Genomic DNA, 27944 nt, shown 5'->3' on the forward strand with positions numbered 1-27944 from the left:
AATTACTTGTTTGAAAAGCTTTGTAATTTTGTATAAAGTCCCGAGGGATGTTGTTAGATATATTTTCTGCTCAAAGTGTTGGGAAATCCCCAAATTTGTATATTTTAGGCAATTTTCTCAGTTTGTTACTTTAAATGACCTACACCAACCCAGGATATGTTGTGAGACAGTTTTGAAGGCTGTGAACATAATTTTGTCATACTTGGTATCAATTTGTTGGAAAATTTGATCCAGAAAACAAAGCTTAGGTGAACTTTTTCATTGCGGACCAATTTTTGCAACTTTTCTATGTAAGACATACAAGAACTGATGAGAAATTTGGATCCGGGATAATTCCAGGTTTAATCACCATCCACAGTGGAAGGCATTTCACCATCTGTAACTAACTTAAGTGCTGTTTACATTAGAATGATAACACTCATGGCACTAATTAAAAAGTCCCCAAGGTTGTAAATATATTTCCTGTCATCTGGCGTTATGTAATACCAAGGGATGGAACATTTGATATTCAAGATGGGGTAGGGTCTAGAAGATTGATGAGGTAGCATTACTTTTTTACCCACTCCCACCTTTTCTTCTTATCAAACCTTCTCTGTCTATTTTTTGTTGTTGACATTTGCTTATGTATTTAGGATCTGCTTGTCCAATTGCTATAGAAGTTGATATGCATGTTCCTAAAGATGACCTGCAGTACCTAAGTTGGAGACCTTATTTGCTTTTGTCATTCTTGTTTTTCCTGGTTTAAATATTTCTTGAATGGACCAATTCAAACCGAATGTGAGCACACTGTCCTTCACGGTATTTTTGGTCTAAAGTATTGTGTTCAGGAATTACATCAGGTAGCAGGTAATATTGATGAAATTTGGCTAATTAAATATGAGCGAATTAGAAGACAGAAGTTTGTCATTGTTACATGTAATATCAATCAGTGCAGCTGACAGACTGTTTTACAAAAAAATTATCATGGAAATATCTATTTATTGTGTTTAAAAGAAGTTATGGGGTACAGATCTGGTAAACTTTTGCCTGTTATTGAAAAATGTGCCAGATATGATATTCTTGAAGTCCCTGGTCAAATTGCAACAAATTGAGAACTGCTGCACATTTTACCTGTGTATTTGTGGTAGATACATGCTCAACTGTAAATGAGAATTTGTTCAAATGAAACCAACATTACCAAATAAAATGCTAATGAGCAACAAAAGAGTAAACCGTGAAAATCTCAGTAAACATTGGTCAGATTGTCTTGGCAAGGCAGCCAACATACCATATTTTACAAAAAAAGTTGCATTGAAATCACCATGAGTGAATCTAGAAGTGGTATGCAGATCTTGTGAGCAACCAGCATTTCATTTACAAATAAAAACATAAGTATATTCACAAAAAGTGTCATCTGTACTGCTTAATCCAACAAGGTCAGGTTGTTAATCAAAAACACTTACATCTGTTCTACAACTTACAAGACCCATTTGACAAACAGTATCTGTTTATGAGAAGCTGACTGTAAAGACAGTTATTTTTAGAGATTTATATCTGAATGAATCATTGATATCATGTATGTGACAAAGTTTTTCATTCTTTAAGCTATTTTTAAATTTTGCACCAACATGCAGCAGTGTTGCCACCAGGATGCGCCCTTGCGACAATGTCCCCAAAGCGGAACCCGTTGTCCCGCACTCTTGCGTACTGCCGGTCACCTTGGGCACACTCGTGAGTTGACTGTGATGGGTGTAGTAGGATCTTTGTTTTGCATAATTATTGTGAGGCTTACACAACATATACTTTCGGAGCTAGCTATATGATTAAAAGTAATTAAAACGCTGCACTTGATATCATACTTTGCTTGACTGTAGTCCGTCTGAGCTCTGATTTGCAGCAGATATGGTATACTGGCACGCTTCAATTGCCTGAAATTCAAGCATAGTGACGCGGTCCCGGTAACTAATGTGTTACAAAATAATGCAAAATTTGATTGACAACTGCTTGTTGTCCCCAAAATGTACAAAATGTCCCCAAAAATAAATGGTAGTGGGTGACACAGTGTCCCCTGATCTAAAATTCCTGGCAGCAACACTGATGCAGTCCATGCGGTTCTTATCACTGGATTAAGAAGATATTTTTGAAAAACATTACATCATCAGCTATTAGCTAAAAACTCCCTAAAAAACAAAATTGCAGATATCTGTGGTCTTTATACTTTATTGCATTATCAACATTTTCTAAAGCTAGTGCATATAGTTTATACCTTAGCTGTCCATTTTCAATTTGCAATGAAATTATGTGGTCCTGTCTGTAATAACATGATTGGATAGAGATGACACATGTTTTTGTAAAATTTATGCATGAATTGGCTTCAAACTAGATAACAAGTCGATATATATATTGTATTGGTTTTATTATTATATCTTTGCATGGCACAGCTACTGTCAGTTGTACCAGAAGCATAGTTGCATTCAGGTTTCTTTGACAAACAATAAATTTGTAAAATTATGGAATAAACTGTGCCTCAGGTCTCTTCAATAACACATGAACATGCAGATCATGACCCCATGTTTTCTCTACTTGATGTATTCATGTTCATTCAAATGAGCTGACCGCTCTTTAATAAACCAATTTTTAAGATGTATGTACTGTAAGGAGTATTGAAAAGATAATGTGGAGCATACACATACACTGACTTCCAGGTTGTCCAAAAGTTGACTGTGGGAGTGGACCAAGATTGCAGGAATTCCTTAGGTAATCTTAGAGAGACTTTCTAGTTTGAATTTTCAAAATGTGCTTATATCACCACTGATGCACCTCAATATTTTCACAATATATATACTTCACCCAAAGATACACATCAAAACTGTGTTGTTCCACTTTGTACCGGTAAGTACATAGTAAGACTCAAATACATTGGCTATATTTTGTTTGTTTACAGCAAGCAGCAATAATCAGGCAAATTTCACATTAATTTGGTCTGTGTGTTTATAGGTACTCATGGATGACATCTTCAAGTTAACTCATGACATTCAAAGTCTTCCAAGGGGTGCCCTAACACCAAACTTTGATCTAATGGCAAGTTTGCGCCAAATGCTTGAACAGCAACTACCCCCTGATGCTCACAAGATTTGTGATAACAGGCTACTTCTGCTAATGGCAGAATTACTACCAACAACAAAACCACCTGATTATAGAGCTCCGTCTCTAGAAGAGATGTTGAATCCTTCATCTATGTCACGAAAACAACAAATCTTCAGTGTTGGAGAAAAATATTGGCGACTTGGTAGCCCTTATGTAATGTCATCATATAACACAAGAGAAGCTCTGATTGAGGTAAGTTGTTGCACATATGTATGTTCATTTTCATATTGTAAGATTGCAGTTTTGAACTGTGTTTCTTGTTATTATTGACAGTTATGTGATGTTAATTGTTATAGCTTATCAACCAGTTGGGCTGCGTTCAAAAACAAAAGGGGGGGGCTTTAGGAATTGTGAGTGAAATCTTATTTTTTTCAGATCCCCCTAAATACCCTCAAAAATTTTCAAGTGCCCCCCCCCTCCCCCGTCTATATAATCAAACATTTTCAAGTCCCCCATATTGCCATATAGACGCATATTTATTAGGAATGCACACAGAGTAAAAATAAACATGTATTGCATAGTTCTGCACGCAGATGTTCAACACTACATCTTACAAGCAGGCTGTAGAGCCGTATACCCAGGGCAAGTTCTTAAATTGATTCATTTTTAAATGCATCAGTGGATTTATCAGTCTAAGCTGACTTGAGTTTATTCAATTCTGGCCAGGTCAATGGCACCAGCTGAAGAGCACAAAAAATGACAATCATGAGAGAGTATGCAAATTGTGCATTCCGTGTTATGTTTTATCATATTGCAAAAACTCAGCACAGTGACCTATCGAAAAATATTTTTTCAAAAGTACAAGTCATATACAACTTAGATGATACGTATAAATGTTTTACAAAATTGACAATACTGATGGCAATACGTAGCAAAAGTTTCTGTAGTGTCTATGGCTAAATGTACACTGGTAAGCGCCATGTACAATTTCAGAAAGGCCGACTTTACAAATTTGAAATCACTTTTGTCATGCATACCATGGTCAGCAATGCTTGACATTGAAGACCTTGACCAATGTGTTTGATGTTTTTACGACATATTGTATAGTGCAATAGATGAATGTGTACCTAAAATAAAGCTGAGAGGGCGCAGATATCCTCCATGGTTTGATGTGGATCTGATTGCTCTGCTTAAAGAGAAGTCAGATATCCATCGTAGATTTAAAAAGTTTGGAAATCCAGCAGACTATGAAACATTTTTCAAACTGCGGTCAGAATTTTAAAAACTCAAAAACATCCGATATTGCGGGTACATAGGAGAGATTGAATCGTCCGCACAATCCCAAACGCTTCTAGGGGTTTGTCACTACTAAATCAAAGTCTGGCTCTGTTTCGAAGTTAATGAAACACTCTGATATTGTGTACGACTTGCCAGTTTTAATTGCTGAAGGTTTTAATGCATTTTTTGAATCAGTTTTTAGCAAATGTGATGATCCACACTTACCTGAACAAACTTAACCCTACTTACCCTACTTGAACAAACTTAACTTCAGTGAAACAACGTGGACAAGTAGTGCGCACGTTTCACCAACCGAAAATGAATTTTAAGCAACTGATGAAGACAACTCTATTCTCGAAAGGTAGCATCAAAGGATCGCAGTGTCACAGTAGTCTTTCAACTCCAGTGCGGGTTCAGGGCAGGATACTTAGGGGTACGTCTCACCATGGCAAATCAACACTTTAAACAAAACAGCCAAACATAACATACACAAAAATCAAACAACATTAGATATGAACGATGTGTGAAGTTTGCTTTCTCTTATTACATGTCACCCGTTGTGTCTGCTGTCAAATTAATCTTCCATGCACAAGGCAGCTAAAACTGTGGCAACCCTTTTACTCATGACAAAACTGTTTAAGAAGAGGATGATGAATTTGTAGAATTACTAGATGCACTGAAAATGCATGACACTGTATCGCCATGAATGACTTGGATCATGGATCATGCCATAACTTTGACTACAGCTTACTCTCACACATTGTTTCGGCTACATAGTTATTTTTCAACAACTACAATAGTGTTGTTCATGGGGATCATTCTTTTTGTTTGGACTTAATAGTAATTGGTGATATTTTCCCAACACATCTTTACGAAAAATTGTCAGCGTTAAAATCATTAACCATATATTTTTAAAATCAATATATATATATATATATATATATATATATATATATATATATATATATATATATATATATATATATATATATATATATATATATATATATATATATATATATATATATATATATATATATATATATATAATTGCCTTGGTTACAACATTACATGAAAATGTTGGTATACTTGAGTAGCATTAAACAGTTTTCGTATGCTGTGAATGGGTATATTATACTCCATACAAAGGACATGTTCGGAGAAACACCCTCTGACCTATAAAAACAAGACATCGGTATCGGATAATAATGCAGACAAGAAGAGCTATTCATATGTTTTGAAACATACATTAACAAGCAATATTTTCATTTCCAGACCTCATTTCAGCTGTTAGTTCTCTGTGTTCTTTCACTTTTTGCACATCATAATGCATGTGGTTGCATTGATACTGCTGTTAAAATTTTAAAATACCGTTATTCAAAAGGGCAAAATAACTTTTTCACTACAAATATGAAAATATTTCAGTAAAACCACTTTGTATATCTCTTTGGATATCAATTTGTTTTTTAAATGCAAATGCTTTTCATTTGATATAGCACTTGATAGTTTAGAAGTATGTTTAGAATAGTTAATGAATTTTCTAATTTTGTATTGCATTTATGCAAATTGCTTACCTGTGTAAATTATGCAAATTTAAGGGGTACTGCCTTACTTGATAGTTCGACATTGTCAATTTGCTTGAATTAGAGATAATAAGCTTTAAAGTGACATATGATATGGCTGTATGATGTGGCTGTATGTGATGAAATATTTATAATATTGTTATTCAAAAGGGGAAAATAATTTTTCAATATAAACATGAAAATATTTCAGCGCAATCAATGTAAATATCTCTTTCGATATCCATTTCATATTCTACATGCAAATACCTTTCATTTGATATATCACTCGATAGTTTAAAAGTATGTTTAGAGTAGTGAACAATGAATTTGTAATTTTATATTGCATGTATGCAAATTTGATACCCTTGTAAATTATGCAAATTAGGGGCTATGGCCGTACTTGACAGCTCAACATTGTCCATTTTCTTGTAGTACAGATAATAAGCTTTCAAATGATGTATGATTTAGCTGTATGTTTTAGCTGTATGTGTTAAAATATTTAAAATATTGGTATTCAAGTGAGGAAAATATTATTTTCAATATAAATATGAAAATATTTCAGTGAAATCAATTTAAATATGTCTTTTGATATCAAAGTCGTATTCTACATGTAAATACCTTTCATTTGATATATCACTCGATAGTTTTAAAGTATGTTTACAGTAGTTAACAGTGAATTATTTAATTTTATATCGCACTTATAAAATTGGGTACCCGTGTGAATTATGCAAATTAGGGGGGTAAGGCCCTAAATTGGCAGCTCCACATCGTTAATATTCTTGAAGTAGAGATAATAAGCTTTCAAATGATGTGTGATGTGGCCGTATGTAGGGTGGGTACATTAAACTCCTAAAATAAGGCCCTTTTCGAGGATTCGCCGCTCGCCTATGGGATGTTGTTGATGCTAGGCTGTACGCCACGCATAGTTTTTGCAGTGGCGCAGCCACAACTGCTGCCAGAGCCAACATGCCTGACTGGCTCATCAAGACGCTTGGCAGATGGAGGAGCGATGCATACCAGATCTACATCAAAATGCCGTGCTCGACGCAGTGCAGAAGGCACTCACAACAAGGAAAGAGATGCCCCAGGAACCCAGTGCATGGCCTGATTTGTGATTAACGTAAATGAACGTAGGTTGCCAGACTGTCAATTATCATAGAGCAGTGCATGGTCACCTTGCTGCGGGAGGGTGGGGGGCACACTGGGCTGCCATACCGCAGCCACTTGTAGCTGTGGCCACGCCATAATTTGGGGGGGGGGGTTACAGTCAAGGGCCAGCAGTGGGTGCCCAGTAACACGTTGCCAGACATGCGGTGGGATCCCATGATGGATCCCGTACCGCTGTCCAAACCGCTGCGACACCACCCCTGTGGCAGTACGTGTAGCCTGGGCAGCCCTCCCTGAGGCCACTCAAATCTGCGAGTGGCCTTCGGGGAAAGGTAGTGGCAACGCCTGGATATACCATCGCCCCTAGATTTCGGCCAAAACCTCTCCATGTCCTTTCCTTGCATTAATATATATGTATATAGCGGTACGATAGACACTATAAATCATATTCATAAAATATTCTAAAATTTTTGGTGTAATATAATGCCAACTTTGGTAGAAAATAAATTATTCCATTCATTCACACATTTTATAGAGTCTTAACTGTTCAAAATTTTACTTTTTGTGTTATTTTAGAATAAGAATGTGAAAATTTAGAAAATCAAGCATGGTGACTCCATCTTTTTTCTTTAATATTTGATTATTCTCATATGCCGGAATTCAAAAATCCCTTATAACTTTCAAGTTTCCTGGTCTTCCATATCATGCGTTGCTCTCTGGTGAGTTCTTATGTACAACTATATTTCACTGTCGACACGTTGTTACGTGCAGAGAAAACGAACAAAAGGGTGAACTCAGCAGTTACAGTTTAAACAAAATTTATTACGAAAATAAAACTAATTGCTAAGTCAGGGATAGAGTACAAGCTTTAAAAGTGTACAGACTACTTATCTCAGCTGGGACGGCAAAGCTCCAGTCTCAGAGTTGTAACAGTCAGTTGGATGAATGAACAGTCCTTGCAGGCTTGAAGCTGCACAAAGTTCACAGTATAAATCCAGCGTTGGCAGTGAAGGTCTTGAAAAGTCTTGAGAATGACTACTGCTGGAGTTTAGTAACACACAAGAGACACGATCCCAAAAGTCTGACTGGAAGCTGAGCACGTCCCTTTTATAAAGGCATATAAGAACAATCTAGAACTTTTATTGACATGCTAATTACTGTTCTAAAATTATCTCTCTTACACAACTAATCAACTTTCCAGAACATTCCAAACATGACTAATTGAATTCAAGGTTGTGAGGTCATTAAGGGCAGTGACCTTGAGAATGTTCTAGACTAATTGAACTCAGGTCATGATGAGTGTGGGGGGAAATGACCTACATAACACACCCCCTCTTCAAAAAAGAAAATTTTCAAAGAAAAATCTTTCTTTTGCAAATGTAATCTTGAAAAGGATTTAAGTACTCACATTTTGTTTTACTCTAAAGTAAAATTTCTTGAAAGTGAACAACAATAAACTCTAAATACGAGAGAGACAGTCTGCAATCAAATTGTCTCTGCCTTTGATATGTCGAATGTCAAGATTAAACTCCTGTAACATTAAACTCCATCTTAGCAATCTCTGATTTTTGCCTTTAAATTTCTGCAGAAAAACAAGAGGGTTGTGATCATATAAACCACTATTGGCTGATTTGAAGAAGTAACATAAACTTCAAAATGCTGTAAAGCTAATATCAAAGATAAACACTCTTTTTCAATTGTAGAGTAGTTTCTCTGGGATTTGTTAAATTTGCGTGAAAAATAGCAAACAGGATGATCTATACCATGACTATCCTCTTGCAATAAAACAGCACCAGCAGCCGTATCACTAGCATCTACAGCTAATTTGAATGGCAAAGTGAAATCTGGTGCAGACAACACTGGGGCACTTTGCAGTATGGCTTTAAGTGTATCAAATGCCTGTTGGCATTGCTCTGACCAAACAAACTTTACTTTCTTTTTAAGTAAGTTAGTCAAAGGCTCAGTAATTGTGGAGAAATTTGGACAGAATTTTCTGTAGTAACCAGCCATACCGAGAAAGCGCATCAGTTGTCGTTTGCAGTTTGGTATGGGAAAACTTGAAATGGCACTGATTTTGGCATCAACAGGTTTTACCTCACCCTGTCCTACAGTATGTCCGAGGTAAGTCACCCTCGCCCAACCAAACTCAGATTTGGCAAGGTTGACAGTCAACATTGCTTTACTCAGTCTCTCAAAGAACTTCCGCATGAGCTTAATGTGTTCCTCCCAGGTGTCACTATACAGGATGACGTCGTCAACGTAAGCTGCACACCCGTCTAGCCCGGATATGACGTCGTTGATCATCCGTTGGAACGTTGCCGGAGAGTTCTTCATTCCGAATGGCATCACCTTGTACTGGAACAATCCGTCTGGTGTAACAAAGGCGGATATTTCACGAGCACGATCCGTCAGAGGGACTTGCCAAAATCCCTTCAGTAGGTCAAATTTTGTCACATACTTGGCTTTTCCCACTCGGTCGATGCAGTCATCAATCCTCGGGATTGGGAAAGTGTCTGTCTTTGTTAAAGTGTTGACCTTCCTAAAGTCCGTGCACATACGATAACTGTGATCTGATTTGGGAACAAGTATGCACGGCGAACTCCAGTTACTTTTACTGGGTTCAATAAAGTCATTGTCCAGCAGGTATTTGACTTCTTCCTGGAGATATTTCGCTTTTGTTGGATTCAGTCTGTATGGATGTTGTTTTACAGGCTTATTGTCCCAACATCAACGTCGTGATAGATGACATTTGTCCTCGTTGGAACATCTTGAAAGAGGTGTTTATATTCATGGAGCAGTTCTTTCATCTGTTGTTGTTGTTCTGGCTGGAGGTGTGCCAACTTTGTAGACTCCAGCTTCTCCAGGATTTCTGAGTTCTGAAGCTTGACCGAGCCCAGCTTTGAGTTTAGAGTATTTTCACTCAAGTCAGTTTCAGTATCACTATCTTCATAATGGTTTGAACTGACTGCACTGACAGGCTGAGTTACAGTAGGATTATCCCTATCCAAATATGGCTTAAGCATATTTATGTGACATAGCTGTTTTTGTTTTTCGCCTGTCAGGTGTTATTATGATGTAATTTAAATCACTCAATTTCTTATCAATTAGGTATGGCCCAAAGTAACGAGCATGGAGTGGTTTGCCAGGAATTGGAAGTAGAACAAGAACTTTTTGACCTGGTTCAAACTTCCGTTTTGAGGTGCTTTTATCATATTTGGTTTTCATTGACTGCTGAGATGACTCAAGATTTTCTCTGGCTAATTCACATGCTTTAGAGAGTTTTGTACGAAAATCTGACACATATTGCAAAATATTCAGACAATCATCGTCGTCAGACAGGAATTTCTCTTTAACGAGCTTAAGTGGGCCACGGACTGTATGTCCAAATACAAGCTCAAATGGGCTAAAACCAAGAGACTCTTGAATTGACTCTCTAACAGCAAAGAGCAGAAATGAATTCCTTCATCCCACTGCTTCTCTGTGTCAAAACAGTAGGTCCTAATCATGTTTTTCAAAGTTTGATGAAATCGCTCAAGAGCACCCTGACTTTCTGGATGATAGGCGGATGACCTATACTGTTTAATGCCTAGCTGATCCATTACTTGTTGAAAAATACCAGACATAAAGTTGGAGCCTTGATCGGACTGGACACATTTAGGGAGGCCGAATAAAGTGAAAAATTTGACTAGAGCTCTCACTATAGTCTTTGTCTTTATGTTTCTCAGTGGTATGGCTTCTGGGAACCGGGTTGATGTACACATTATTGTCAACATATACTCATTTCCTGATCTTGTTTTTGGTAGGGGCCCAACACAGTCTATTAGTATCCTACTAAATGGTTCTTGAAATGCAGGAATTGGCTGTAAAGGGGCCTTTGGAATGGTCTGATTTGGCTTTCCTACCATTTGACATGTGTGACAAGTTTTACAGAAATGTGCTACATCCTGCCTGAGATTAGGCCAATAAAAGTGACTGAGAATTTTATGATAAGTTTTCCTTACTCCCAAATGACCAGCCAGGGCGTTTCATGGGCCAGGCGCAATATTTCAGCACGATGGGCTTTGGAACCACAATTTGATGTTTTATAGCCAGTCGTCATCAACCAAGACATCTGGAGTCTCCATTTACGCATGAGAATACCAGATTTTGTATAATAGGAAACAGAGCTATCTGAAGTTTTATCTTCATCATCTACCCTGTCAAACAAAGACAAAATATCTGGGTCTTTGTGTTGTTCTGCAATGAGATTTGATCTAGAAATGTCTGACTTGGTCAGCAGTTTTACTGGAAGTTTCAAATCCACGAGGGATAACGGAATGATCCGTGTCAAACACCTGACTGAGAAAGGTGTCATTTAAGTCAACATCTGTGACATTATTTTTGAGAGTATTTTGATTCTCGGAAGTTTTCTTTGACATGGCTCGAGTAATGGCACATGAAGGAAATAAATCGGGTATCTCTTGTTCAATTGGCTCTGGATCCTGATCTAAAGTAGGATTATCAGTCACAAGTGGATTAGTAATGACCTTGTCCCCAGCAAGGTCGTTTCCGAGAAGAAGGTGAATCCCTTCAAAAGGCAAAAAAGGCCTAATACCTAAAGTCACAGGTCCAGAAACAAAGTCCGAAGACAAATAGACATTATGGAGAGGAACAGGAATGTAGTCATTACAATCTACCCCCTTAATAAGAACTTTAGAACCTGAAAATGACTTTTCAGAAAATGGCAGGGTATCTGCCAACAAAAGAGACTGGGAAGCCCCGGTATCTCTTAAAATTTTGACAGGGGTAGCGGAAGAGAAATCACTAGAAAGTGATATAAAACCATTATGAATAAATGGCTCGAAAATACCCATAATGCTATCTTGAGAAGAATTGACCTTGACCTCATTAATTGGGGATAAGAGGGATTTAACCTCAGAAAATGTGTTGCACACATTATTAGACTCTGATCGAGTTGATGAAGAAATAAAGCCGGTGGGCTTAGATCCACTTTGACCACTTTGACCTTCACGTTTTCTTTTCAATTTGAAACAATCTGACATTAAATGGCCGTCTTTCTTACAATAATTACAAGAAAGTGTACCAAACTGTTTGTCAGAAGGAGATTGAGACTTGGGATCTGATGTGGGAGTGTTACTTGAATTTTGTGAACTGTTGTCATTTGATTTTCTACTGTCCTTTGAGAAATTCTTGGATGAAAAGGAGGAGTTAAATTTACCTGCATTGTTTCTGTATGAAAAGGACTGGGATGGTTTGCTGAGAAATGAAGATTTGTGGGTCAATGAATAATCATCGGCCAAACGTGCAGCAACCTCCAATGTATCTGCCTTTTGTTCATTGATAAACGTCTTGATGTCACTCCGGATGCACCTTTTAAATTCCTCAATCAAAACAAGTTGTCGTAATTTGTCATAATTCTGACTGACCTTTTCAGAACAACACCAACGATCAAACAGTTGTTCTTTTGTTCCAGCAAATTCAACATAAGTTTGATCCTTCGCCTTCTCACAATCTCTAAATTTCTGACGGTAAGCTTCAGGCACCAATTCATAGCTCTTGAGAATTATTCCTTCACAGAATCATAATTTGAAGCCTGCTCTACTGACAACTGAATGTAAATTTCTCTGGCTTTACCCACCAAAGCACTCTGCAAAAGCATAGACCAGGACTCCTTAGGCCAATTCAGACTCTGAGCAATTTTCTCAAAATGAAGGAAATATTTGTCAACATCCTTTTCTTTGAAAGGGGGAACTAACCTGAAATGCTTAGTGATGTCAAACTTGTCTGAAGGGAAGAATTTTCCTGACTGTCCAAGCTCTAAATGTTTTATTTCTACCTGCAATCGCTGTTCTTCTAATCGCAATTCTTTTTCTCTCTGTCTTTCTTCCATTTCTAATCTTTCCTGCCTTTCTTTTTCTTTCATTTGTAATTCCATTTCTTAATTTCCAAATCTGCCTGTATTTCTAGTTTTCTTAGTTCAAAAGTAGACTCGGGCTCATAATCTTTCAAGGTGGATTCCTCAAATTGGCCTAAATCAACTAAATGTTTTGCAGTGTGGTACTGTATTTCCCGCTTGCGCATAGATCTTTTGACATCTACTTTAAGGAAATTGGCCAGTGCAATGAGGTTGTCTTTTTTGAGGGAATCAAATGCGTCCTGATCAAGGTCATCCATAAATTCGTCTGGCTTGAATTCCGCCATGATTGAATTTTGCTGAGTTCACAGTATACAGTAGTTTTGAAAAGGCTGTCAAAATGTTGTCAAACGGCTCAAAATATTCGTATCCGGACAAGCCCCCAATTTTGTTACGTGCAGAGAAAACGAACAAAGGGTGAACTCAGCAGTTAACGTTTAAACAAAATTTATTACGAAAATAAAACTAATTGCTAAGTCAGGGATAGAGTACAAGCTTTAAAAGTGTACAGACTACTTATCTCAGCTGGGACGGCAAAGCTCCAGTCTCAGAGTTGTAACAGTCAGTTGGATGAATGAACAGTCCTTGCAGGCTTGAAGCTGCACAAAGTTCACAGTATAAATCCAGCGTTGGCAGTGAAGGTCTTGAAAAGTCTTGAGAATGACTACTGCTGGAGTTTAGTAACACACAAGAGACACGATCCCAAAAGTCTGACTGGAAGCTGAGCACGTCCCTTTTATAAAGGCATATAAGAACAATCTAGAACTTTTATTGACATGCTAATTACTGTTCTAAAATTATCTCTCTTACACAACTAATCAACTTTCCAGAACATTCCAAACATGACTAATTGAATTCAAGGTTGTGAGGTCATTAAGGGCAGTGACCTTGAGAATGTTCTAGACTAATTGAACTCAGGTCATGATGAGTGTGGGGGGAAATGACCTACATAACAACGTCATGAGTGTCGTTTGACCCAAACTCTTCTTCAACTACATCAGAGTCAGAGATATCTCTGTTACTGCCAATATTCGGTGAAAGTGACACTACAGTAACAAGGCAGAAGCTGTATTAACTTTGAATATTTTGACAATATTTTTGTTCAATTTATACAACCGTGTTCTTGTTCTGATCTCTGAACTATCCAGTATTCAGCTTGCCAACACAGCTTTGTGTGTGAGTACTGTGCATTTGTATCATTGACAAATAAATTTAGTTCTGGACTCTGATTAAATTAACATCCAATACATATTTATATTATATAGGCTCTGTCAACAAACTGAATGTTGTGTGTTTCAGCATAGTTTTTCTCGAGGGTCTATGGTTTCAGTATACTTTAGAGAGACAGCAAGACCCTGTACCGCTGTATATGTTGCATAGAAATATTGAAAACATTATCAACAGTTGCAGCCTCTGCCCCTTTATAATTAGGCCCATTTGTTTGGTTTTTTACAAAAATTCATACATGTTTAGATTTGTTTCAAGATAAGGTTCATGAAATATGGCAAAATGGTTCTGGATTGTGTTTAATTGTTACTAACATTAGAACAATTGGAATACATTACAACGTCATTCATTTTTCATTGAATTACCTGACAAACCTTGGAGTTGGAAAATGTAAAGGTAAAAAGGTACCGAAAAATTTTCAGGTCCCCCTTATAGGCAGTGCAAAACTTTTAAGCCCTTCTCCACTGCCCCCCAAATTTTGTAATCCCCCCCCACCGTTTTTGTGAACGCAGCCTAACTATAAATGTACACTTTGCCTGTCAACTTTGGAAAATTGAACAAAGCTGTTCAGTGTGTCAATAAAGAGATTGCCATTTGGACTGTGAAAACATCCATCTCTATTTACAATTGTCTCCTTGAGATCTACTGTTCACTTGAAATGTGATGCAATTTTTAGCTTTATTTTACGGGAAAGATTTATTCTATGCTGAAATTAATGTCATTGAATGGTGAACAGCTAATCAAATTCTTAAAAGAATTCAGCATTTGGTGTCAGATGCATATTAAATGCATGGCTTTTGTAACTAAGTGCCATACATTTCAAAATTCAAATGAAATTCATTATCATTGTAGTTGTCAGGTATAAAATGTCAAAGTCAAAGCCTATTTCTGTATTGTCAACAAATGGCTCTGAACCATTGGAGATGTTATCCACATCAATGTACAGTAGGAAACAGTCTAATTGTTGAACTTAATGAAACATTAAATAAAGGACTGTTTATCCTTTTCTCTCCTGACACTTCTGACAGGCACTCGTGGCCAGCAATTATATTCCCTGGTTTGAAAATTGGCTTCCGCCTTCACTTCATGGAAAGGTATGTTGAAGATTTTATTCTGCCAAGTCCTGGTTTGTTTCCATCTTAAATTATGTCTGCACTTGGTTTCATTTATGTCTATTTTGACAAGCACTTGGTTTTATTTATGTCTATTTTGACAATGACTTGGTTTTATTAGCTCCTCAGTTTTATATACTGAGGAGCTATTAGAATTGAAAACTAGAAATGGCGGCGTCAAGTTTTACTTCCTTCTGTCAAGACTTCCTTCTGTCAAGATTTGGCCAACTAACTTCCGTCTGTGCGTCCATGTGTCATGTGATAAACTGCGGCGTCAAGTTTTACTTCCTTCTGTCAAGACTTCCTTCTGTCAAGATTTGGCCAACTAGCTTCCATAGATGTGTATCTGCGAGTTTTACAACATTAACACAGCAGGGCTTGATGTGGTCTTGTTTACATCTTTAATCAGCTACATGCTCTCAGTTACACAACACACCAGGGCCACTCCATGAATGTCAGACAGAGAAACATAAACAAATCACCACACTTTGCAATGTCATGTATCTTTCATTTTTATTTGTGATGAACAAGTGAACGTGAAAGTTCAGGTAGCTTTGGGAATTGACCGGCTAGATCAGCATCATATAAACTTACATGTTCAAAATACATTTGTAAATGTATTCGTGGAGTTCCTGATTGGACTCAATGGTGCACTGCAAGAACCTTTTCAACATAACGATTCTATTAAAACGTAAAAAAAGACAGTTTGTTACAAGGCATCCTTTTCACAGAAACACTCGCAAACATGATTATGATGTGTTCTATTACTTGTAGCTCATTTCATTTATACCATTTAGACAAATTTTTCACTATTATTTCTATTTTTAGCTTTAAGGTATTTTTAAAGTTGTAACAGTTGTAACAGTACTTTCTCTTTCGTTTTGTTTTTGGGGTATACTGTGATGAGAATGTTCCCTCACAGTATTTCATGATTCGATTCATCTGTAAGAACTAGGATTGCAATGATTAGAGTGTTGAAAGCAACAGATAACTTATCATTGTGTCCAATTGTCAGGAATTCCCATGTAGATTGTAGATTCACTGAGACTGGACAAGCGAAAATTTCAAAACCTTCCTGAACTTTCAAGCTCATTTGTTCATCACGAATAAAAAAGAAAGATACATGACATTGCAAAGTGTAGTGATTTGTTTATGTTTCTCTGTCTGGCATACAGTGGAGTGGCCCTGGTGTGATGTGTAACTGAGAGGTGTAGCTGATTAAAGATATAAACAAGACCACATCAAGCCCAGCTGTTAATGTCGTAAAAATCGCTGATACACAATACCTTGGCTAATTACTAGTAAGTTTTGCAGCTTGATCGGATTTCACTCTAACTGGCTATCAACTTCAATGTGTTTATGGTACATGGAGAAAACTATGGGAGCAAAGTTTTTCGACAAAATGTCACATGACCAGCCACTTCCTGTGTTAATTATGCACATACCTAATTCTGGGCTAAATAATAGAGCTATAGTTCTGATTTTTGGTATGTAGGGATAACTATGGGATACAATTTTTTTGACAAAATATCACGTGACCTTGATGACCTTTGACCCCAAATATACATATATGTCCATAACTCAGTAACCACAAGGGCACCCTTCATATTTTGTATGATGGGAAACCTTATGACGACACAACCTGTACCTCATTAATTATTTACATATCTAATTTTGGGCAAGCCAATAGAGCTGGAGGTCTGATTTTTGGTATATAGGGATAACTATGGGATACAATTTTTTTGACAAAATGTCACGTGACCTCAATTACCTTTGAAATCAAATATAGATATTTCTTCATAACTCAGTAATCACAAGGGCTACACTCTTCATATTTGGTATGACTGGACACCTAATGATGACGCATCCTGTACCTTATTAATTATGCATTTATCTAATTTTGGGCCAGCGAATAGAGCTGGAAGTCTGATTTTCGGTATTTAGGGATAACTATGAGATACAATTTTTTTTGACAAAATATTATGTGACCTGGCTGACCTGTGAACCCAAATATACATATATGGCCATAACTCAATAGCCACAAGTGCTACACCCTTGATATTTGGTATGATGGGAGACCGTATGGTGCCATATCCTGTACCTCATTAATTATTTACATATCTAATTCTGGGCAAGCCAATAGAACTAGAGGTCTGATTTTTGGTATATAGGGATAACTATGGGATACAATTTTTTTTGACAAAATGTCACATGACTTCGATGACCTTTGAGCTCGATTTCACAAATACTACTGTAGCCTTTCATCTTTTTTGCATATTTATTTCTCTCTATTGCGCCTGTGCAGACAGAAAGATGGTAAACATTTTGCAGAATTACTTAATCGTCTCAGAGTTGGCCAATATACACAAGAAGATATAAACCTACTTCAGCAAAAGGCTGATTAATTTTCTGGTCAAGCAGATCAATGTGAAAATGCAATTCACTTATATACTACAAATTTAAATGTTGAAAAACACAATGAAGCAATGTTCACTAGAGTGCTGACAGAGAAATTATGGTGGCTCTCCTGCATTTCAATGCAGTAAATGGCGCTTACTCACTTTAATAGTCGCCTAATAATAAACCGCCACATACTCCATCAGGATAGATTGGTGTTAATGTACCGGTATGGAACTTATTTTTATATTAATGCGCCAAATCATGCCGTATATACAATTAAATGTATCTAACACAAATCTTGTGTATCCCGTATCCCAACCCCATTCCTCCAAGTCAATTACTGCTTACCAACAACCAACTACTTAAACTGGCCTCACACTTGAGGAGCTTCAGTGTCCTTGACGCTATTTTTTATGTCTATTTTGACAAGCACTTGGCTTTATTTATGTCTATTTTGACAAGCACTTAAATGATCTAAGGCAATTTTTGAGTAATCTTTGTATTCATGTATCGAGTCGTGATTTTGTGTGTTCAGTCATTGCAGAATGTTTTGAATCATCATCTAATCATCTTTAAATTACTTTTTCAAATCAAATCAAATTAATTCATCTATTTCATATAACAAGTGAAATATCAGCTGATAATCATCTCCACTGTGTTATGCAATGTTGTCCTTATATTTAAAGTAGCCACTGGCAGGTAATTTAAGAAAGTAGACAGGTGGACTGCAAGACAGGTGGACTGTGAGGGAGCGTAGCGAACGAGGAACGAGCGAATTTTGGAGTGGAAATAGTGTTCTCTGGTGGCATCTGAGGTGACATTTGACTAATTCATTGAACATTTAGCTGAGACTGAAAGAGTACTTTCGTTGTGTGTCCAAGACGTGGCTCACATACAACATGAAAAAATCATAACAAAATGGCCGCACAGTAACCATTTTATACACCATTTAGTTTGCACATTAACAGACAAACCTCTTGAAGCTGTGCCCTCTGAAATTACATCACTTGCTCTTCATGCCCCTGACAGTTATCTCGTGACTATCATAATTTGTGTATAGAATTTATAATTTATGTGTCATTCATACCTGGTAACATCAATAGAGATTCTGATTTAAAAGGTGATGCAACAAAATGTATCATGGAAACTGAAACAAGATCTTCAAAAATTCCTCTATTTTGAAAGTCTGAATCTGTAGTGAAAGAAATGTACGCTTCTTGTCCCCAAAACTCATTGTGTACAGGAATTTCTCTCAAAGTTCTTATAATGCGATCAGAAATACAGAGCTTTGTCATCATTTTCCTGCAGTTTACATTCTTGATATCCATCAAATACCTTTCACAAGAAAAGAAAGTTAAATTGACTATACATTCTCAGTTTTAATTTCATCAGCACTAATGAGTCCTCACATCATTATGTAAGTAATTAATCCATGAAACTCGATATCTTTCACTTAAAGTTCCCTGTGAACCGTTTTAACAGTAAGATTTATAATTTCAGATACAATTCAAACACCTTTATCCTGCGGGACTGTGTCATCAATAATGTCTTGTTAAATATGCAAATTAGCAGATAAATGACATGACTTTCACAGTATCATCATTTTGTTTTGAGATTTTCATCTGTGAAAATTTTCATGAAATTTTGAGATTGTCATCTGTGAAAATTTTCATGAAATTTTGTGCAGTATTTCTTCATACATGTCAACACTGGCATTACTTTATCCATAGGAAACCATTATATGAAAAAAAAATGATATTTTATAACTTCATTAATATGCAAGTGACAATAACCAAAATCTATCAGTTCTTGCCCTTAGCATATGGTACCTGTCTACCAAAGCTGATTTGAATCCGTTCAGGCGTTTCTGAGTTATTGTGAGAACAGACAGAAAGACAGACAGACAGACACACGGACAGACAGACGGAGAGACAGACATTGCTACAACATTAGTTCACATGTGTGAAGACACGAGCTCAAAATGATATTTCATAACTTCATTAATATTCAAGCCACACTATTAAAAATCTGATCAGTTATTGCCATAGGCATATGGTACCAGTCTACTTAATCTGACTTGAATCAGTTCAGGTGCTTTTGAGTAATTGCATGTGTAAACTGACAGACACACACGCACACGGACAGACAGACATTGCTATGACATAGCTCACGTGTGTGAACACATGAGCTAATAAAATGACCAAAACGGCAGTTGTTGCCCCAAAAATACAAAAATTGCATAGTTCATTAAAATGTACCCTATGAATTAATGTGAGGCTGCATTCTAAATTAAACACTATAAGACACTATTATAATAATTGTGATTGTTGTTTTCCCAAGCAGAGAGCAAGATCACAACAGATTAATTGCTAGACTGCTTTTTTCATCTTCATCATTAATTTTTCTATCATTTTGCAGTGTTGGGTGGATGGAACACTAGTAACAAATACCCCTGTTGAGGAGTTCAAGTTTCCACCTGGACGACTTATCACTATTGCTCCAAACAAACAAGCAACACATCAGCGCCCACAAGATAATATCACTCCCTTTTGGCGTGACATCAGCAAAGAAAACTTTGACAGCCAACCATACAATATGTTCCGTGTTGGTGATGCTCTTTATCCACCAAAAAGAGCACAGTTGGAAAAATACTACATGGATGGACTGGAGGATGCAAAAGACTTTCTCATGAGATATCGATTTTATGAGCACAACCAAGATACTTACAGAGTAGGAGGACCAATGTACTGAAGATTCACTGAGAACAGTAGTATAGGATATAAAAAATCATAACATAATCATTCTGATTGGACAAATATAAAAAATATTGGTTTGCAGTGTCTGATTTTGCTGTCTATTCATATGTTTGAGGAATCCAACTTGCGGTGTTATCTAATGGCAAAGGAATAATAATTTATGCAAATGTGCAAAGTATATAGAAAATATTCAAAGTGAACTCCTAGCCAATCGGCTACCTTTTTTGATGCTGTACAGCAGCAGCATTGATTATTGACACATATCTCTCCATTCAACTTTCTTATATTCATTCTGCTCATATACTTTCATATTGTATAATGTAAAAATATATTTTTATCTGGCAGCTTTTTTAAATGGTTTATGTGATTGCCCCTGTCCAGGCGATAGGTTGTCAGCATATGCATGCAAATCAAAAAACTTCTGAATCATCATATTATATCATGCTACCACGCCCCACTCTGATTGGACAATAGCTCATTGCACCGATATACTTTTTTGGCAGTGCTAAAATGGGCCCTTAACCAGCATATTTGAAAACATGGGGCCCAGGGTGCACCGATGTCTTTTGTGCCTCCTCAGTGTTTATTTGACACAAATTTGAAGTACTGGATAATGGCAAAAAGTCAAACTGTTTGGACATAAAATGAAAATTAATATTTGAACCAGTTGGTAACTGCTCCAGCATAACAGACACTTAATGTGATTGTCAGGAGCTGGAATATTTAAATTGAAGCGTGCAATCTTAGTATCAACAGCTTTTGATATGTGAAATAAGACACTGGACTCAATAGGATGAAAAATATCTACAACAGAAACTGGTGAATTTTTATAACACATAAATATCATTGATAGGAAGGACAGAAAAATTTGGCAACAAGTTATTGTACTATTGTACTGTACCATAATGGATAATGTCTAATATAAACCCTACTTGTACTAAAGGTAGATGTGCACATTTGTGTTAAACTTGATTATTTGCATTGATTACAAATGTGTCTATTTTTGTATTACACTTTTATTGCTATAAATGTGATGTAAATCTTATATTTACAAGCAAACAATAAAATTTTATTATTATTATACCAGACCCAGCAGTAGAGAAGAACGGTTTGCGGAAGAACACATCAATGTTGTAGTACAGCATGCTACACCTAAAATCATATAGCTAGAAGACGTCCAATAAGCAACAAAGTGTGATCGTGTTCCAAAGTCGTGCATACAAGCCATACAGACTGATAATTGGCACAAAGTAAAGTTACAAACCATGAGCACTAGAGAAAGCAGGGTTTGTACACCTTGGGACAAATAAAATTCCAGGGCTTTCCAGGGTTTTTTGACCAGTTTTCCAGGGCTATTTCAACTAAAATCAAGTAATTTTCCAGGGCTTATGACCATGAAAACAAATTTATACTCGACACACCGTACCTATCTACTGCTTTAATGCCTGAGCTTTTTCTTCTAACTGTATAGCTACTGATTGTATTTCAGTTTGTTTTTCTCTTTTGCAGTCTTAGAATTTGCACTCCTTGTAAGACTATTTAACTTTGCGACAAAAGACATTTCCCTGTAGATTCAGCTTTCTTGGAATATTTATTATCAGATTTGTTAAGTTCAACTACATCAGTCTCAAATATCTTCATTTTCTAGGGTTTTCCAGGGCTAAATCACATTTTTCCAGGGTTTTCCAGGGCTAAAATAAAATTCCAGGGTTTTCCAAGGTTTCCAGGACTGTACGAACCCTGGAAAGGAATGCTTTACACAGTCTCTATGGTACGAGATGAGCTCAGTGTGTTACCATCACATGATTAGCTAATTCTGCGGGAAAGATGTATTATTATCCCTGAGTCACTACAGCAACAGATCATTGATATCACACATGAGGGACACCAAGGCATCGTGAAAACAAAACAGCTCCTTAGAGAGAAAGTTTGGTTCCCTGGAGTTGAGAACTTGGTACAGAAAACAATCAATATGTACATTCCTTGTCAGGCAACCACAGTGGAAAACAAGCGAGAACCACTACAAATATCAGAATTACCAACTGGTCCATGGGAGGAGGTCAGTATCGACTTTAGTGACCTGCCAAATGGTAAATATCTTCTTGAAATAACAGATGACTACAGTTGATATCCTGATTGTCCATTCTGATAATGGTCCACCGTTCTCAGGTAAAGACTTCACAGCTTTTGCCAAAGACTTAGGCTTCAAGCATCGCAAAATAACACCCAGATGGCCGCATGCTAACGGGGAAGTAGAAAGATTCATGCGTACCATCAAGAAAATCTGGCACACATCACACGTCGAAGGAATTAAGAGCATGGTGTCAGCAGCTTTTATCATTTTCTACGCAACTATAGGGCAAAGCCACCAGGACATGTGTACCACCAGCTACGTTACTATTTGGTAGACCAATGAGAACAAGACTGCAAGAATATACTACACAGCAGAAGGATGATTGAAATCTACGCCTTTGTGATAAAGAATGAAGAGTAAGTATGAAGTGCTACGCAGATAACTGTGAAAACATCCAGAAGAATCAAGTTAAAGTGGGTTACACGGTCCTAGTCAAGCATGATGGACATGTTAAGAAAGAGGTAACTCCATACTTAGTAACACAACTATACCGTGTAATGGATACCAAAGGCTCAATGGTAACCGCCTTGAAAGGTGACCATGCAATAACTCAAAACTCATCTCAGTTTAAGATCCTAACAGGAGATCATAAGATTAAAGCAGATGACACTGATCAAGTAGGAATCTTATTTTATTTTTTATTTTATTTTATTAATAATGACTTCCACAGCCGAGGCCATTTATGGAAGACTGTTAGTAAAAATACAGATACAGATTAAAACATGAAGACAAGATAAACAAACTTTGACAAATACTGAGAAAACAATGTTTTAAAACATTTTTAAAACCATTTAAATTTACAGAAAAAGGATCGATGTCATTGTATTCGTTTAAAAGCAAATTAAATTGTCTCGGAATTCTACTAAAAAGAGAGTCACGAACACAATTAACTCTACCAAATGGCACATGAAACAAAGTAGTACGCCGAGTTGAAAACCTTGGTACATGAAGACTAAAAAATGAAGCTAAAGCATTAACATTAAACTTTGCATTTATGCATTTGTATAAAAATATATGATCAAAAATAGTCCTCCTTGATTTTAATGACTGTAAATTGTAAATATTGCACAACGAGTAAATGTCATCACTGTAAAAACAAGTAATTCTTTTATGAAGAAATGTTAAAAATTTATGCTGTACTCTTTCAATTCTATCAGACTGGTGTTTACTTATACTGTTCCAAATAACATAAGCATATTCAAGCTTAGACCTTACCAAGGTAAAGTACAATAATTTTAAAACATGCTCACTGTTAATACAATGGCTATTCCTCATAATAAAACCGAGAGCTTTTCTAGCACCTTGAATCATGTTATTTACATGGTCACAAAAATATAATCTTTGGTCAATAATAACACCGAGATCTCTCATGCTACTGACTCTACTCAATGCATGAGTGTCGAGTTTGTAAGGGAAAATATGAACATTTCTTTTCAATGAAACAGTAAGAACTTTTACATTTAGTAGGATTAAGATTCAATAACCAAGTGTCGGACCAGCTGACAATGCTATTGATATCAGATTGCAGCAATAAAGAGTCATTATCCAAATCAATGATACGATAAATCTTCATGTCATCGGCAAAAAGTAACGAATCTGATACAAGATTATCAGAGATGTCATTAATGAAAAGAATAAATAAAAGTGGACCAAGGTGAGAGCCCTGAGGAACGCCCGAAAGGACGGGAGTCCACTCAGAAAAAGCATTTTTTATAATCATTCTGTGTAGCCTGTTATCAAGATATGAATTAAACCATTTCAGATAAGTGCCCTGGACACCAAAAGAAGTCAACTTATGAAGTAATAGTTTATGATTTATACTATCGAATGCTTTAGCAAAATCGGTATATATGATATCACATTGTGATTTGCTGTTAACTGCTGAAAGGAGATCTTTCATAAGAATAGATAAATTAGTGATACAAGATCTACCTGAAACAAAGCCATGCTGATTAGTAGATATGGAATTGGAAACATGATGTGAGAGTTGTCTGTGAACTATCTTTTCAAAGATTTTAGACAGACTTGGTAAAATGGAAATTGGCCAGTAATGTTAAACTTTTGAACGACTTCCTAATTTGAAAATAGGGATAATGTTTGCACGTTTCCAGATATCAGGAAAAATCCCCTCTTTAATAGACCTATTGAATAAGATGGTAATTGGTATAGCAAGTTCATTTGCACATTCCCTCAAAAACATATTGGGAATGCCATCACTTCCTATAGCTTTGCTGGTGCTAATGCAAAGCAACTCTTTTCTGACATTATCGACATCAATATCAATAGAAAATTGGTCGTCAATTATAGTAGCAACATCGGGAATATCAGCAGCAATATTGTTATTGAAAACTGAATTGAAAAATTTACAAAACAAATTGGCCTTTTCAAAATCAGACCTCGCCTTTAAATCATTATTGTACGTAAGAACTGATGGAAAACCTTTTATACGCTTATGTGACTGCAGCAATGTCCAAAAACGCTTAGGATTGGTTGGTATATCATCTGCAATTGAGTTAATGTAAAGAGCATAGTTGTCTTTGACCCTCTTTTTAAAGGAGGACCTAATTTGATTATACCTTTCACGGTTGTGCAAGGATGGATTTTTCTTTAAAGATCTCCAATATGCTTCCTTTATTTTCAAAAGGTCAAAAACATCGTCATCAAACCATGGTGGAACGGGTTTTTTCGCATGGATAAGAGGAACATGATCTTTTAGAGTAGAAAACCAATGTCATAGAATGTATTACACGCACTATTTAGAGTCAGACAACAAAGAACTCCATGGAATGGCATGGAGGTCGGCTTTGATGTCATCCCAGTTAGCCCTCTTGAAATTATAGAATTTACGGTGTGTCAGAAAGCTAATGGTAGAATGGTTATACGTGGGAATACTCAATGTAAGAGAAGAATGATCAGAATCAAGCAAGTTCTCACCAATATAAATTGGAATGCACTCAAATGAAGACAAAACCAGGTCAAGGATATTGTTACCCCTTGTTGGTTTAGAAACATGTTGATTTAAAGAAAAATTATTGAGAATATTGTCAATGAAATACACCTCAATGTTATTAGATGAAGTACGTGCTGAAGGGAATGACCAGTTAATAGATGGCCAGTTAATAGATGGAATCGCTGAAGACTTGGAAATTGATGATTCAGACACATCTTCATCGTCATCTGATTCATTAATCAGTACTCAACACAGCAGCTGTCCACAACGTCATCGCAGGCCACCCTCCTATCTGAAGGATTATGTGAGATATGTAAAGGTAGATGCTGGGGATCTACCTAAGGGGAGAAGTGCTAGTAACCGCTGCCCCTCATAGTGTTCATAGCCAAGTTGTGTTTTTGGCACTTGATTTTTATGTGTTGATAACATTTTAATGAACCATCATTTGAACACTTGCAGTTGAACACTTGTTTAAGACAGACACTTTCGGTTGATAGTTTATTCTTTATTCAATATGTTTGTGTTTGAAATTTGCATTCCGGACATATGGCATCAGAGACAGTTCAAAATGAACAATGACATGCTCTATCTATTTTCGTGGGAAGGGAAGAGTCCAAGTATGATCTAGCCTTCAATACTTTATTGCTATATATATAACATAATGCTATATACGGGTCATTAGAATAAAGTGTGACATCGAGGCTGAGGCTGTACCACAAGGTCATAAGACATGCCGTACTCACTGTCTGAATAGTCAGTTATTTCTCTTATTTACCAACCCACTATTCTATAATAACCAAAAATAGTTTGTGACTAAAAAGTCAACTTGGGAAAAAAGTACAGTCGATCATGCTGGACACCAGATGACCCCACAGCTTTTGTGGACTATTGTCTATCAGTAGCTAAAAATGGAAATTCTGGTCGAAAGCTTATTCCATGCTATTAAACCCAATTCATACCAATATAGTCGACACCCGTGTGAGGCATGTAACATATACTAGTACATGTAAGAATATGACCTGTAAGGAAAGTGAGCCTGTGCTACACTCTTTTTGGTAAGAAAATGTGACCAGGAAAAGTAGCCTATACTTGTACTGGTAAAAATCTATATCTGGTCAGGAAGTGAACCTGTTGTAACTAGTAATGGAAACGAAATTGGACATCTCGTTTGAACATGTGCCAGTCTTAAAAAGTAAAATCTGATATCTGCAGGAAAATGAGCTAGCTGCCCTAAATTAACAAATCTGACATCTGGTAGGAATAGTAGTTTCTTGTGTACTAGTGGTAGAAATCTGACATCTGGTAGGAATGGTTAGCGTTTGCCCTTGTTAGGTTTGGTTCTGTTCCTGGAAATAGTAATAATAGAGGCAAATAATGATATTGTAAGAATTGGTGATAAGTGCAGTATCAATAAGCCTTGTCTGAGTTTGAGCCATCATCTTGAATTGTTTTGAAAGGTGAAGGGTCAAGAGCAATATTATAATGAAATTCACCTTGACCTATGAGGCTGCCAAAAGGGAAGAGAAAAATAATCAATTTGAAATGGAGAAGGAATCTGGGACAAGGGTGGTTTGTGTGCTGTTGGTTTGGACATGCTTTGGGTAATGTGGAATGGTAATCATCAGAGGATAATAATTTTTACGACTGTCAATATGGATCGTTATAGATGGGACCCAGTTGTAGCCTACAGTTTCAAGTTAATCATGTTGGAAATGCAGCCTAATGTATTGAACTTTTAAAAAGAAGTTTTACTTCAATTCTACAACTGTTCCATTGTCTTTCTTGTACACAATCTGCATTGGCAGTTTGGATATAATATCCTCTTCAGAGCCTATGGTACTGATATTTGCGTTGTATGGTGTGTACACACTGTCTATGACCAGACATCTGTGGAAGAAAAAAATGGTATTTTTTTTAGAACTTGAAAGGGGTGGCCAACATGGTTATGATCATTTTGTTCACATGTCCTGAGAAATTGGAGTTGTTTTGTGCCGAATACAAAAATGTTATGATTTTCAAATATTCTCAACGTATGTGAAATTGAGAAGATGCCACTTGTTTGTAAAAGTGGTTTAAACATAACAAGGTCAGACTGGTCAGAAAATACAGTTTGTAATAGTGAATTTTAGATCGTATTTTGGCAAATGACATCACATAGGTTGTCCAATACGAATTGTAATTGGTCCAGTAGTGAGTAGTTGGCCTAAGATGACGTCAAGTTGACATGTGTGAAAGGCATAATGCAGATGGACTTACTTCTCGTCACTGTCTATTCCCTGAAGTGTCCAAATGCTTCCAGAATGTCAGCTGTCTCTTCTTTAGCCTGAAATAAAGAATAGTGCCAATGCGGATGGCACTGGATCACAGCTGGCACATTGTGAAACTAATCTATCTCTGGGTGCACCTGTACATTAATTAAATACTACATGGGCAGGTGC

The 27944-nt window shown here is 36.6% G+C and overlaps 1 protein-coding gene and 1 long non-coding RNA gene across 8 annotated transcripts in view; one reads left to right on the top strand and one right to left on the bottom strand.

Annotated features, from left to right (window-relative positions):
• Nucleotides 1-22041, top strand: part of LOC139144462 (patatin-like phospholipase domain-containing protein 4) — a 37574-nt gene extending 15533 nt beyond the window's left edge. For 5 of the 7 annotated variants that reach the window (XM_070675424.1, XM_070695037.1, XM_070695716.1 and 2 more), the window contains exons 3-5: nt 2977-3318; nt 15183-15248; nt 20085-22041. In XM_070675424.1, the coding sequence (XP_070531525.1) occupies nt 2977-3318; nt 15183-15248; nt 20085-20417 (741 nt within the window). In that variant the 3' untranslated portion in view covers nt 20418-22041. The remainder of the gene's footprint in view (nt 1-2976; nt 3319-15182; nt 15249-20084) is intronic. The other 2 variants (XM_070718569.1, XM_070690711.1) reach the window with 2 other exon arrangements.
• Nucleotides 22042-23197: 1156 nt separating this feature from the next.
• LOC139135824 (uncharacterized) overlaps nt 23198-27944 on the bottom strand; it is a 28729-nt gene continuing 23982 nt past the window's right edge. Inside the window, exons 2-4 of the long non-coding RNA XR_011553119.1 lie at nt 27763-27829; nt 27259-27393; nt 23198-26852 (exon numbers count right to left, since the gene is read on the bottom strand). This is a non-coding gene — a long non-coding RNA (uncharacterized lncRNA). The remainder of the gene's footprint in view (nt 26853-27258; nt 27394-27762; nt 27830-27944) is intronic.

This window comes from Ptychodera flava, chromosome 1 (genome assembly GCF_041260155.1).
Source record: "Ptychodera flava strain L36383 chromosome 1, AS_Pfla_20210202, whole genome shotgun sequence".
In the NCBI taxonomy this organism is placed as follows: domain Eukaryota; kingdom Metazoa; phylum Hemichordata; class Enteropneusta; family Ptychoderidae; genus Ptychodera; species Ptychodera flava.